Here is a 15,150-nt window from a genome sequence, read left to right on the forward strand (position 1 = left end):
TTTTTTCTTGCAAAATTTATTGTGGCGTCGGTTTATGTAGCATTTTGGTCTGTGTGTTTGTGCTTTACGATGGCAATGACTCGCCGGTGATGGCAAATTGAAATAATGTGCCACGACGCTATATATTCCTTAGTAAAAAAAAGTTCGATGCACGGAGTGTTTCGTTGAACGCTTGACTGACGATCCCCACTTCGTTTCTAACTCACACACAATTCAATCTAGACCAAATGATTTCTCTGCAAAAAGTTTCCACTCACACGCACACAAACATGCATAAAAAGTCAGTTTTTTGGAAAACAAAAATTGAAAAAAAAACAAATATGACTTCAAAGATATGTATCATTCAAAACGTTCGTGTTTTTTGCACCTCATAAACAGATATGAAAAATAAAGTTTTACCATTGGAAAAGGAGAAAAAAAACAAGTGACGACGAAACGCAACGATTTGAATTTATGTTCATTTGGATAATGAATGGCACACATCTTTTCAATTTCAGCACTGGCTTAATTAGATCTCGTCCAAAGAGCTTTCGGCATCTTCATTTCATCACGTTTTTTGTCCGCTGAGCACATCTCTCGCTCTCCTTCGTTTGATGCGAGTAGCACTGATGAGTTGCATTCCGTAAATTGGGCAATGCATATTTATATGCTATGGATAAGACACTTTTGTGAATGTTTATTTAAAATGTGACGTATGCCTTGCAGTCACAAATCATTTTCAGCTGAAATGTCAGTCAGTCGTTGTTTCGAATATATAAAATGAAACATTTCCAAATGGTTCAGCATTTTTCAGCGTAATTATTTACGTTGATATAAAAGGCCAACATGTATTCTGGGTGAGTTTTAAACGTCTTTCATGTGGAAACATCGGGCAAAAATTATGATAGATGGACTATAAACCATGCCAGTGGTTTTTTGACGAATTTTCGATCTGAATGCCTTGAAATTGTATTCAAAAAAAAAACTTTTACGTTAATTGAATTAGTTGAAAAACTCATTTGAATGTACTCAAATATGTTAATGCTCGACAGGGATAGTGGTCAAACGATAGCCCGATATTATTTCATAATTTGCATCAATCCCATGAAAATTCACTCGGATTTTAACACGGAGAGTCTGTTTTCGAAGTACAAACGGAACAACAGAAGGGTATAAAAGTGCGAGAGGTTTTTGAGGCGATGAGTAAATTGAACATTTATGAGAATAGTTTTCGGATTAAGTGAAAGTTGGAATTGCCGAACGAAACCAAGGAACCATATCTGATCAAATTGTTAATTATGTTCACTTTGGATAAATCATCCGGCGCCACATTCGTTGGTTGGGAAAAACCTTTCCAAGAAGGGGTGAAAAACTTCGTCTGCCATAATTTGGCTTTAAACACTATTTTATTGCCTCAACAATTTACAACTAAATACTTTCGATCGGGTGAAAAGCGTTTCATGTAAGGGGAGAATGTACATGGGTATCGACATGCCAGCCTTTCTGATCATGAAAATAGTAAACAATACAGCGCCGCCTGGGGACCAAGTGCAATGTGTCATACTTTCAACATTCGAACTAACACAGACGCGTACTTGTTATAGCAAACTATATGCATGATTCTCTATTTCTCCAACCAGTCCAACCAGTCCAGGTGCCGCTTTATTTTTCTTGTTTGACGTTCCCTATCTGTTTGTACAGACGATCAGAGAGGCTGCGACATGCATGATGGAACAAAGCCAACTTTTGCATATTTGTCGAACATATGCTGCTACGTGTGTGAATAAATAAAGTGCAGAAAAATTTAAATATCAGCTACGTTCGTTCGCCCAGCACCAACAGAAACTGAGAGACTAATCTCGTTTTTATTTAAACAAGTGCCTTCATCTGAACACAGCTTGGAACATATAAATATTTGCATTTTATTCGAGTGTGTTCCACCACTTATGCACTCCGACGAAATATAAAGAGAGAGAGAGAGAGAGTGAATGAGAGAATGAGAGACGGAGGGAGAAGAAGGAGACAAGGGGAGAGCTTGTTGAAAACTCAATATGCAGTGGCTGACATGAATATGTTTTGTTTTGCTGTTGTTATGCTCTTTGTTTATACTGCATTTTAATTCAAACATAATTTCATTTTTCGTAAATTATTCAAGAGTACGTCGGATTGATGTGGAAAGAGCGAGCAACAAAAAAAATCCTGAATACATTACACACACACACACACGCATATAGATGCTAACACTTGCATGGAACGAGTTAATTCTATGCACGTGAATTGGATAATTGAAGGGAAAAAAAGCACTGTGTGAAACGTGTACAATGGCTACCGGAACCGATTCGAACAAATGAACCAAGAGAATTTGAAAATAAACGCGGTTAATGGTTTTTGCGTTTTACCTGGTCATCAAAATTTCAACATTGAATCAGGAACCGAAAAAAGGGGTTTGTTTAATCACTGTGCCCATTGGCCACATTCATTTGGTGGAGCAGAGAAAGAAAAACTCACTCGCAAAATTGCAACAATTTTCCATTCTTATCAAAATGCAAATTTAATTAAATTGAAAACGCTTACTTAATCCACACAACTGTTCGAAACATGCGAACGAGATGATGATGAAATGTGTGTGCGTTACATCAGTTGGCCGACGTGCAATGTGGATTTTGAATAAATTTAGTTTTTTTTGAGTTTAAATGGAATTTGGTTGTGTTTAAAAAAAAAATTCTATTTTAACGACCGACCAAAATCATCGCATCTACCTCCAAACTAAACCCTCTGAGTATATTTTGATCGACTGAATTAATTTGTGCAAATGCAAAAACTTGAGGAAAAAACACGTACACTTGTTAAACTTTTGCTACGGCAGTTACTCTATCTTTGCGGCACGGAAATTGCGGCAAAGTTGTATAAGCTCCTTTATGTTGAACTTAAATTCGAAGAAAATTCAATGCGCACACATTTTATTCGTTGCTTTATTCTGATTGAGATTGAAATAATGTAGTTTTTAAAATGTATTCATCAAGTTTTCGATCACCACTACAGGCAACCACCACCACCACCGAAATGCCCAACTGAGAAGCTAATGTATTTTGCCAAAAGGGTCATTGCTCAAGTTTTACACAAGCCATTCTCTCGATTTCACTAAGAGAGCAAGAGCATAAAAACGAGTGATGCACGTTTTAACTGCAGCGTACTTCTTGTAAGTATACATCAATTGAGGATGAGGGAGAGTGGAGTGAGGAATAATAAAATAAATTAGGTACCTTAACGTTTAATTAGTGTGATTTCCCATTTCCCATTTTCCATGAACAGGAAGTAATGCGAATTAATTGGATAAAAAAAGGCAATAAAAGGGGAATTGCATAACAAAGGCGACCAGACAAACACAACACCCAGAAGTGGAAAAGTGAGATTATAACACTTGACATACCATGAAGAACCGGACACTTTCATTCAAACAGCATGCCTTCGTCGTTGACACAGTGAACAGTTGTTATTGTATCCGCACAAATATTTTGGGTTGAGGAATTTCAACATAACATGTTTAAATCAATATTCGAGAAAAAGGTCAACTGAACACAGACGACACAACAGTACGAATCAAAAATGACAAGCATTTTTCTATACATTTTCCCTTTTTCTCTCTTCATCCCAGATTTTTTTTTTTTGCTTCGCCTTGAAAACGAAAAATGTTTTCCATCATTCAAAATCATTCAACGATGATAGTCATTCAGAAGATGTTTGACTTTCGATCCATGTTCGCATTCGAATTCTTGATCCGGCTTCTTGAAATTCCATTTTAAAATAAATCGCTTTGAATAATCGATTGGTCAATATTGAGCTTTATCGTTTACTTTCGCTGCGAGCATTACAATCCAGAGCGTTTCGAACATTCACAGCATCTTGTAATGTTTCACCGTATTTGTTCTGGCATTCTTGGTTTTGTGGTTGATATGCTTCTGATTGGTTTACGCTTATTCAACGATTTGTGTTTCAACATCCTAGGGCCTCATTAAATTCCCTCCGAACATAATGTTTTACTAAAATAATACCTGGCGAGACGAGCGAAAAGCGCAACTAACTAAATATTTATTCATTCAAAATGCAAACAACACAAATACACGCAAAAGCCGAATGATGCTCGATTCTGAATTATTCTTGATTCCAAATAATACTCGATTCCAAATCGATCCTGATTCGGATCACCGTGACAGCGCATCGGCAATAAGTGAAAGTCGATAAGGAAATTAATGTATGAAAATTCATTTGGATTATTTAGAAAGGAGTAATGACGTTTCGATAAATAAATTTCAGCAAAATCTCATCCAATCAAGCCGACAAGTACCACGTAAATTGATTGATGCCAATATTTTGGCTCAACAATAATTAATCATGAACTTTGCTCTCTCTCTCTCTCTCTCACACACACACCTCATAACCAATTTACTAAAATTGTTAGATGAGAATCATTTCTCTCTTTATCCATCATAATCACGGTTTTATTTGGATTATGTTATTAATCGAATGAAAACAGAACGGTAATTTTGGCTATCCAAAACAGAGCATCCGAAATTGAAATAAATATTGTATTAGGTGTGTAGAGTGTGTATTATACACCGAAATTGGCGAGGAAGAACTTAATTTACGAAAAGAAATGTATAGATGTGAATGTGGCAAAAACTCTTTTCTCGAAATGTTAACGTAAATTATGGCCGAATCGAGTTAATTAAACTAAAACTCAATTAGGAAAATATCAACGACATGTCGAACATGTTGAACACAAACCCATGTACGTCCCACACGATAATGAGTGTTAAAATATATGTATCGTGTGCCAGAGTTGAAAACTACATTTGAAATCTCATTTTGGTTGGTCGAGTGAAAAAAGGATTGCATAAATGTTATCTCGCTGAAGGGATCACACTCTGCTAGATTGCCACTGACGCAACAAAATGCATCATTTATTTTTCGAATCACACAAATTATATCTAAACAGAAATTATTTTCAGACAGGAAAACCCGTTCCACGGTGATTATTATTGCTTAGTCAGACCAACCCAAACTGAACACTTGAACTAGGAACGTACCAGAAGTTTGACGTGGTTGTGTGAGAAAAATAACGATTTTTACGTAAACAACTTATTTTACTGAAACGCCAATCATAAGCGTGTGGGAAACGAAACATCTCACACAAACATGATTCATGGCTTCAACACGTTGTCTCAATGCTCGTTCCAATAGGAAAAGCTATTGAATTGATAAGTACATTACTAATATGGGGCGTTTTTTTTTCTCAGTCGTCTACGAGCAATGACGGGTAAAATAAGCCGAATAAATAGGAATCGTCTAGGGATTCCAAGGTAAATGTCTTTATTTCGACAGATTATTTATGTCTACATTTGTTAACTATCAATGAACACTTTAATGGTTACCATCAAAATACAACATTAATAGACAACGGGATCGGGATGATTGATGGCGTGTGAACATCGGTAGAATGTCCTAAGAAACCCATCCTGAACGCATGCCTTTGATGGACAAAAAATCAAATGCAAAGCAGAAAATTGATACAAAATAATCCGTAACGATGAATACGATTTACTTTTTGCGCATTAAGTGAAGAACAAAAAGCATTCGAGAAACAACTTTTCATTTTTCCACTCAAAAGATTACTTCCTACTTCTGCTTTGCAATTGCGTGCTTCTTTGGTTTTGACTGCTTTTTGTTGTTATTTTTTCTTTCGTTTTTCTTGGTTTGTTATTTCACCGCATTTTTTCTCAGAGCAAGAAAAGTATCTTTGGTTCTCCTCTAAACATCTTTGGTTTACTTTAAATTTCATGTTTTCTATCTGCTTTTTTTTTAACCTATGGCAATAAATTGTCTTCTGACTCTTGAAAATTCCCAGGAGAAACCGTGTCAAATTGGTGATGCTATCATTAATGCACTTCATCGAATGAAAAATGTATTTTTATTTCACCAAAGAAACCGCACTGATACACAGAGCTTCGACAAAGTTGTGTTAAACCTTTGATACGCTCGAAAAACATCATGAATTGTCATCTTGGCACGTTGGCACAATTCATGGAAAAATGGAATCGAAAAATTTGTTGTGTAACACAAGCGTTGAGTAAATAATTCCTACCGAAAGCAATGACAACGAATCTGTCAACGAATCATGCTGGATCAATTCCGTTTTTGGCAAGCATGCTCGAACGGAGTACTCTTTTGTATTCTCGTGCACAATGTGTAACAGAGTATTTGTCTCTTGCAGGCATTATCTTGGTGAAAAGTTCGTATTCGACTTTTGTCGATTCAGGCAAAATTCGTGCAGAGGTGATGTGCGAGAATATGTTTGTTCAAGATATCATCATTGTGAATTGTTTGACACATAACACAATGTTGCTTGGATTAACTAACAAAACTAGGATGTTTGTTTACCGTTTAGCCTAACCATCTGTAGAAACACATTCGCATACATAATCATTGAGTTAATTTTGTACAACCAAACGTTGATCTCAACACCCTCCGCCTTCGCACACATACACAATGAATGGCATGTCCAATCAGTAATCTCGGTCTTGTTATCTTTATCCAACTGACCGATATATTAGTGCTATGGATTTTGTTGTTACAACGGAAAATACTATCTTCGTACGGAGATGATACGTATCATAACCCAAACATGTTTGACCAATTGATATTCTACGGAAATCAAATGAAACAATCTGTGGCGTGGCATACTAAGTTTGATGCGCACGGCAATGTCAAAACCGAATTATAGATTTTATAACTGGAGTAAAACACGCCGCGATAAATTAGTGCTCGTAAAAACCAAGCACTAGTTATTGTTCTCGTCAAATGGCATGGCAATTTATGTGTCTCGTCTCTTGATTTAAACGAACATCGTGTTGTTCTCCCACCGTTTTTGTTTGTTTACCGCGTGAATTAAGGCACATTAGATTTCCGTGCGTTCACACTAAATAAATTGACCGAAAAGAGAGAAAAATCCAACACAAAGGCATTTAGCACGCAAACCATTTGGAATAGTGTGTCGGTTGAACTTAAGATTCACCAAGCGATGCGTACGAAAGACATCACGTTTTGGCTAATCTCATGTGTTACAACAATATTTGGATTTTCAATTTGGCTGCCTTTGTTTGACGCAAGGAAAAATCGTGTGAGAGACAAAATTGGAGAAAGAAAAAGGCGACCGGGCACAGAGGGAAAAAAAGAAGTGAAAGTGAATGTTTGGAAAAGATTGTGATAACGAGGCAGGAAAGAGCGGAGTTCGCAGTTGGATTGCGTTGGTCGTACAAGTATGTCAGATTAAGAGAACATATATGGTTGAAGAATGACGTTTGAAACAAACACGTCATTGAAGAGAAGTTGTTTTTCACCACCGATTTCACCTTGAACCTAACCATCGCTCACTGATGAAGCGATTTGTGTTTTTTTTCGAGTTTGTCATGACGCTTCAAATTCCGGTATTGTTCTGTGTACCAATCGTCTATTTTCTTTGTTTTCCTTTCGATATGTTCGATGAACCTTCTAGAGCTCTTTTACATTACAAGTTTTCAAATATTTGTCGTCCGTATTAATCAATAAGATTCCAAGTGGCTTAGAATCTAAGCACCCGGTGCTTGTTGTTTTTTTCGGTTTGTGCTTTTTGTAATGCGGTGCTGCGTATGAGCCATAAATTGTGATGAATCCAGCGACTAACATCGCAAGGCATGCAAACTAATCTCGGGGCTATTTCAGTCACACACGTTCGAACTTTGCAGCATCGAACGTGTGCACCGTATTTTTTTATAAATGTAATTGTCAACATTAACCGTTTGTTGACGCCGATAATATGCGATTCTTTTTTGTTCTGATAATAAATGAACCGGGCAGGTTGTTTAGTTGAAATGCTGCACATAAGATACACATAATTCTCATCCCTGAATAAAGCTTAATTGGATCTGTCCAAACATTTATTTGTACACGATTGTTTTTTTTTGCCCGTTCCTCACTCTCTCTCTCTCTCTCTCTCTCTCTCTCTCTCTCTCTCTCTCTCTCTGTCCATTTCTATGCCAGAGTCACTCAGACACATTCTGTTTGGATAAACTTTGGCTCCATTGTCAAATCATCCACTTCATTCTTTCGAACATGTATTTTGATTGTACCAATTTTCGTTTGGTATTTGTGGCAAAGAGCATAGATTACAGCACATTACTCAGGCATTATAGGTAATGACATTCCGAAAGAGCGACCGTTTTTTGTTGCCATTGTTCGGCTCTTAGAAATAAAGAAAGAGAGAGAGAGAAGTAAATATTTATGGTAATACGTGCAAAAGTGTGCGTGAGTGGTGACTGAGCCGCTTGAAGCGGTATTCTCGCTTTCTCTTTCACTTTCTGTTCCTCTCTCTCTCTCTCTCTCTCTACCTAACATAATGTTAAGCTCCCATTTATGGGTGAAATAGACAGCATCAATAACAAATAGTCCATTTGTCCATTTGCACACACACCACTCCGCATCGCATCCGCGACGTAGAATCAGCGATTGTCCTGCACAACTTCGAACCGTTAGTCCAACGGCGTTAGATGGCAGATTTACAATGAAAAGTTTTAACGTTAGCTGGAATTACTTGAGTTGAATGTTTTGCTTCGGGACTACGAATGTGAAAAATAAGATAATAAATCTGGGTTGGTACGTAAGAAACTTGATCGTGTATCTTACACTAAAGTTACGTATATTACTTCATGTAATTTACCTATGAAAAATCATGTAATTTACATGAATTTGTAAGAAACCTATAAAAAAAAACTCTGGAGAATGATTTTTTCATAAAGAACTAATGCAAAAAACAAAAGATTTTCAAATGGAAATGAAGAAAATTTGTATTCTATCTTAGTTTTGTTCTTTCGTTATGTAAAAAATTAATTCAGATGATGAACAAAAAGTGAATTAAATATTCTTCATGTAATTATTTCATTATGTAATCAACGTTTTCATTCGTCTTCTATCAACTATTTATGGAAATATTTGCATAGTGATTCGGTAATTCTGCATTTCCATATAAATATATTTCCGAAAATAGTTGAAAATTTTTATTAAAAATTTATTATAACATTATTTAAATCAAACATAAAAGCATGCAAAAATTCATTTGGCTACACGTATACACTACCGTGCAAAAGTTTGGAACCACTAGGTATTTTTCATACAAATTGACCATTTTTGGTGGACTCATTAACATATTTCGGAAATACCTGCACTCTTGTTATTTTGTGCATAGTTTCTACAACGTTTCAATAGTAAATCACAGAGGTATCATCAAAAAATATTCATAAATTTCAAAAATATAGCAATTTGAATTTGTCCTGTGTGAAAAATGATCAAATTTGTATGAAGATTAAAACAGATCAAATTCAAATTTATATATTTTTTAAATACGTGAATATTTTTTGATGAAACCTCTGTGATTTACTATTGAAACGTTATAGAAACTATGCACAAAATATGAAGAGTGCAAGTATTTCCGAAATATGTTAATGAGTCCAACAAAAATGGTCAATTTGTATGAAAAATACCTAGTGGTTCCAAACTTTTGCACGGTAGTGTACTTGATAACACTGCGAAAAAATACACTCTTTATAAAAAAAAAGATGGTGGTTTCAAACTTTTGCATGAATAATATATTTGGTAATTATTTATCAGCTAACGCTGCAGAACGAGCATGTATGTACTCTGTATACTTTAAATGCTTAAAACAAACGAGAATAGTCGGTTTTTGTCTATAACCCTGCACTTTTTGGAGCATTTTGGAGTTCATTACATGCGTTGAGGTTTCTTACGTAATAAACGTAAGATACATGTTTCTTAGGTAAATTACTTACACATCGCTCGAAATACGAAAATTTACCAACCCAGTAATAAATATAAAGCCGAACTAATGGAAGCCTATTATTTCCTCTTCACAAGCGTGTCTCTTACGTCGCCTCATCTCCTCTGATGCCATCGACTTTTCGCATGGATTCGATGTTTGTTTCACAAATCACAATGAAATTAGATATACAAAAAAGTTTGTATCGAAACAATATCGTGTGTTATCGAACTCGGAAGTCGAGTGTTATCGTTTGAATGTGGTTAGGTGCGACAATTGACACACACTCCAAAATTCGAATAAAGAAAAATACCGAACGGTATTCGATTTGTGTGGAGGATTTTCGAAAATGTCCCTGGCATAAATGGAAGAAAGTTTAGCGGCAGAAAACGAACATTCTTCAATTTACCAATCAGAAAATCAATTGAATACCCAAATAAGAGCTCGCACACTGCACACACACATTGAATATCACTTATTCAATTCGTGAAGAAATCGCGTGCGACGCTCCTCCAACCTGTGAATCGAACGAAGCACGTAATCCTTCAAATGTTTGTCTGACTAAATCTCGGCAAACACATATAAATCCAAACAACATTTATGAAATTTATGGATATAATAATACATATTCAATTCAAGTGAGTTTGAGAGTGTTTGCACCGCCAACAAAATGCCAAACACCTTTTATGCGCCATTGATACAATCGCTTAGACTTTTTTTTATTGCGATGGAAGAACATACGCAAAAGATGCCGTTGGGAAAAGCACTCATGCGACATCGTCAATGCATGCGACATTGAATTTCACATGGGAAATACATCCAAGGATCTTCGTTAGGAAAAAAAAGCCAAAACGTATTTATAAACAAAATGAAACCGATTTTCAAATTGTAAACAAAAAAAATGTGTTTACGTGAATTAAATCGGATGGGAGAACATATAAAAGCACACATTATTGCTCACTTGGTCCTGTAATTTCGAAGAGCCCATAGGTGTTGAATGTCATTCAACGCCACTAAGCTGTAGACATCTCTCTCCGGCTATACGGCAAACAACAGAACCAACACTGAACATGAAAATGACATGTTCAATTGTGTTTGTTTCGTTAGTTTCAACTGTGCCGCTACGAGAGGTCACTTTTGTCGTTTCTTGTTGTTATTTTACATGTAAAATCAATGGTATTAGACGAGAATGGAAGAGCCGAACGTTTTTAAACCGGTTTTGACTCGAAAAAAATGTTCTCAAAGGAATTAACCAGAGATGGTTCATCGTTTACCACAAGTGTATGGAAATGTGTATCGGTATATACTAAAACGTATACCTTTGCGTTTAACGCGTTGAGCTACTACTTTTATGACAGCGAACGCAAAGGTATGTCAATGTATATATACCGTTCTGTACGGAGTACAGTAAATACAACGAATTGATATACATATACTCCATCTCTGGAACTAACACGAAAGACTTTCATCAAAGTATGTTTCGACTATTTGCAGATATCCGATTAAATCATCACTAACATTGTCGTTTCATTTTTTTTCTACTTTCATTTTAGCACGTCTAATCCGATTTTCATTTAGGTTTCCTTTAATTTCATCCTTCCCGCTTTCTCCTTCTCATTCTTCTTCCGCGTTTCATCCTCTCTCTCTCTCAAATGGCAATTTGAAACGCTTGTGTAGGTAAGCTGGGAAAATGTATATTACTGTCCGATTTTATGCCTAGGGGGTAAGAACACAAGCGCTTGAGACGAATCCGTACGAATATTTGTGAATTCGTGTGATTGTGTATACGAGACATTCGCAGTGCAGTGAGTGTACAACAACAATAACAAAGCCACGAACGCATGAATATATGTGAATCTATATGAATGTCACAACTTGTTCCTAGCCCCTAGTTTTATGCAGTGTGCGCTGACTTAGCATAAACCCTCTCACACGCTGTTATTTTCTCTACCATTTCATTACCATAATTTGAAACCATAAATGTTTTTGTTTCTAATTAAATGAAAATCTTCCATCCTTTTTGCAGTTTAGAATCCTAATTTTTTCTTTTTTTTCTCCTCTGTATTCGAGTGGGCTGGGGTAGGCTTTTATTTTCGAACAAAAGGCATGTACAAATGAAGAATCGCCGTTTAAATCCGTTTTTATAGGACGTAACCAAAATTTACAATTAGATTATTTAACTTCTCGGTTAAATGAGCGCATTTTTCCCTCACTCTCACACTCTCCTTCCGATAAATTACCGAAAAATCACGTTTTTTTCCTTCTTCTTTTGTTGAATTTCGAATTTCCAACAAAAAAAAGAGCGACGAAATAGATGTTGCACCAGGAAAAAGGAAGAAGCAGAAAAAAATCGAAAGAGATTTGCTACAAAATAATCAAATCAGTATTAAGCGGAACAAGTGCGAAGAAAAACGAATGGAGGGAATTGTTTTTCGTTCGATTCAGAATACGTATAAAATTTTATCTAGCACTGAGGTGAATGCTCAATGAAAGAATAGAACGGCATCCATGAGCATTTTCGATTGAATGAATCGATATAAACACATCAGCTTATTTCTCTATGCTGCATAAATAACCGTTTGGCACCCCGTGGCATAATAGCAGCCGATTCAAGTCGATCGATTATTTGAATTGCGTTAGGCGCCGACCGTCAAAAATCAATACGAACGGCAACAATCAAGCGGAGAAAGGCAGAGAGTGTAACGTAACAATGTAAAATCAAACTAAAGTTTAGTTTACAGGAAACAAAACGGGCTAAAATTGAATTTAAATTGGGTATGAGATTGGGTGTGTATGTGTGTGTATTGTACTTACGTCCATGGCTTTTGTGTGTAATGAATCGTACACCTCAAAATTCGTGCACATGCTACGCAGGCGAACGGGTCGACGAAGTAGATAATCATCAGTTAACTGTGAATTGCTGCCTCGCAATCGCATATCAGCCGAGAGTTTGCGTTGTTGTTGCTTCATTGTGACGGCGGGCGATAGTTCACGTCCCTTACCATTGCTACGTAGATCACCGTTACTGATGCTGTACCGTTTACGTGGATCAAACTTTTTCTCGGCGTCAATGATGCCAACGACACCGCCGTTTGGGAATTCTTTAAGCGATTTTTTGCGCGTATCATTGATAACCACCGATACACGGCTGTTATCAACATCATCGCTGCCACCGCTCACAATGGCACCATTGCCTTTGGCCATCATCGTTGAACTACTGCTGCTGCCGTAATCGTTGGCCGTCGATGGTTGATGGTCGTCTTTCGGTTGTTGCTGCTGCTGTTGCTTCTGTTGACCGCTATCATCGGCTTCAGTCGGCATAATGCGTTTCAATGGACCCACTCGAAGGTGCTCCAACATCGAATTTATGTGTGCGGACATCATATTTCCGAATGTTTTTTCAACGCTCAACAATTCACTCTTAAAATCGAAAAAAAAGTGCTCACTTCCGATTTTCAAATCAAATATCCCCACTTCACCAAGTGGTCGGGTCCGTTTGTTAGGCACTCGAGCTACACAGTTGTTGTTCACACTCTCCCGATTAGATTGTATCCAGCTACTTCATAAATGATCCAATTTAACATAAGTATCTGGTATCTGGTGTTTAATGTGATTTCGGTTATAATAATTTTCACAAATCTCATCAAGTGCGGCGCACACAGTTGAATGATACTCGAACACGGAGTTTATACACACCTCTCTAGTTGCTTTTATGAATTATTCAAACGTATGTTGCCAAACATCGAATAAATATTTTTTTTTTATGTTTGTGTTGATTTTTGAAATGTGGTAATTTCAATTATAACAGCCACTTATGTTTACGCCACTTGATGTGTTTTTTCTCTCCTATTATCACACAAAACATTTAAATTTTTCGTCGTATTTTATCATTTTATTTTTCTATTCTCCGTATTTTGCTAGATCACACCGTCCCTTTTTTCACTTTTTTTCTTCGTATCTTCGGTGTTTGGCGTTGATTGCGATTTTAATTAGATTTTTCAGATAACAGTTTGTTTCTGCAAATATTATTCACTGAATGTTTTATTTTCTTCTTCGATATTCACATTTCGGTTGGTCGCTTTCTTTCTAAATAATGAATCCAAATTTACGTCACCTCATAAACACTGAAAACGACATTTAATTTTTGTTCACAATAAATTCACCAGAAAATGATTTCAATGTGTCGATTATTTACACATGATAAATATTTAGACATTTGATTTTTTTTTCTCTCGTGCGTTCAAGTGAAGTTAAGCAAATGCGTAGTAATTTGAAAGTACGTAATGGAATTTTCACAACGTTTTGTTTAGTCGAAGAAAAAATGGAACATTTCAGTTAGATGATGCATAAACGAAGTGAATAGGTAAATAGAAATGCCATCAAAGCCTTAACTAGACAGACATTTTTTTTTTGCTTTCTTTGGAAAATATCGCAAAATTGGTTCGCCAATTTCCATCAAACGCATAAAGAAACGAGCGCGAAAATAGCGCACGACATCAAAAAAGGTGACATTTCACCTCGACTCCCCATTGAGCAGTTGGGTTTTATTAATAATTTAAGAGGAAACATTAAGCCAAATACGCGAAAGAAAAAGAACGAAAATATGTGAAAAATGAACTGTCACGGTGGAAGACAAACAAAAGACGGGACGAATTTTCTTTTTTCGCTTCTTTGTTGCGTCATTTTTATCGACTGTGAAATTACATGGCAATTTCTTTCTTCTATCGTTAAATTTAAAACCACAATATCACGCCACACAAACGTTTAATGGAATTGACAAATTCGGATTTGAATAGCCGAAAAAAAAATGGTATTATGCTGATCGATCGAAATGTGGGCTAAAAATCTAAATCGATACTACGGTTTTAACGGTAAATGAAGATCGGAATGAGGCTATTAATGAGTCGGTGGTGGAAAAGAAGAGAATTTTATTATTCTAAATCTTTTCGTCTTTGTTTTCTTGAGTTTACTTGAGGGCAGAATACAGAATTTATGGACTGGAGGAGATTAACTTTCATATTTCATGGGAACACAACAAACCGAAAAAACGGTAGAAGCAGCTCTATTTGATGATAACCAACTTTGAAATTTCTCGGGCAAAGGCAGAAAGAGATTCACATTAAAAAAAAAAACGGTATTTTGCCCGCAGAAAGCATGAAGAACAACACAAATGTTTCTTCAAAAATGGTGTATCACCGGAAGAACATTAGCAGGAGATTTGGTGTGTTATTTAGGCGACAGATGCCAGACAATGAGCTTTTAATTTATTCAATAGATGAATTCGTGAATGTCAATGTAATGTGCCC

At 36.2% G+C, this 15,150-nt stretch overlaps 1 protein-coding gene across 1 annotated transcript in view; it reads right to left on the reverse strand.

The window, feature by feature from the left end:
* LOC129566863 (nitric oxide synthase) overlaps nt 1-13,909 on the reverse strand; it is a 36,437-nt gene extending 22,528 nt beyond the window's left edge. The window contains exon 1 of the mRNA XM_055443160.1: nt 12,659-13,909. Coding sequence (XP_055299135.1) covers nt 12,659-13,228 — 570 coding nt within the window. The 5' untranslated portion in view covers nt 13,229-13,909. The remainder of the gene's footprint in view (nt 1-12,658) is intronic.
* Between the last annotated feature and the right edge of the window lie 1,241 nt (nt 13,910-15,150).

This window comes from Sitodiplosis mosellana, unplaced genomic scaffold, assembly GCF_009176505.1.
Source record: "Sitodiplosis mosellana isolate CC-2019 unplaced genomic scaffold, AAFC_SMos_1.0 Smas_scaffold_5, whole genome shotgun sequence".
Taxonomy (NCBI): Eukaryota; Metazoa; Arthropoda; class Insecta; order Diptera; family Cecidomyiidae; genus Sitodiplosis; species Sitodiplosis mosellana.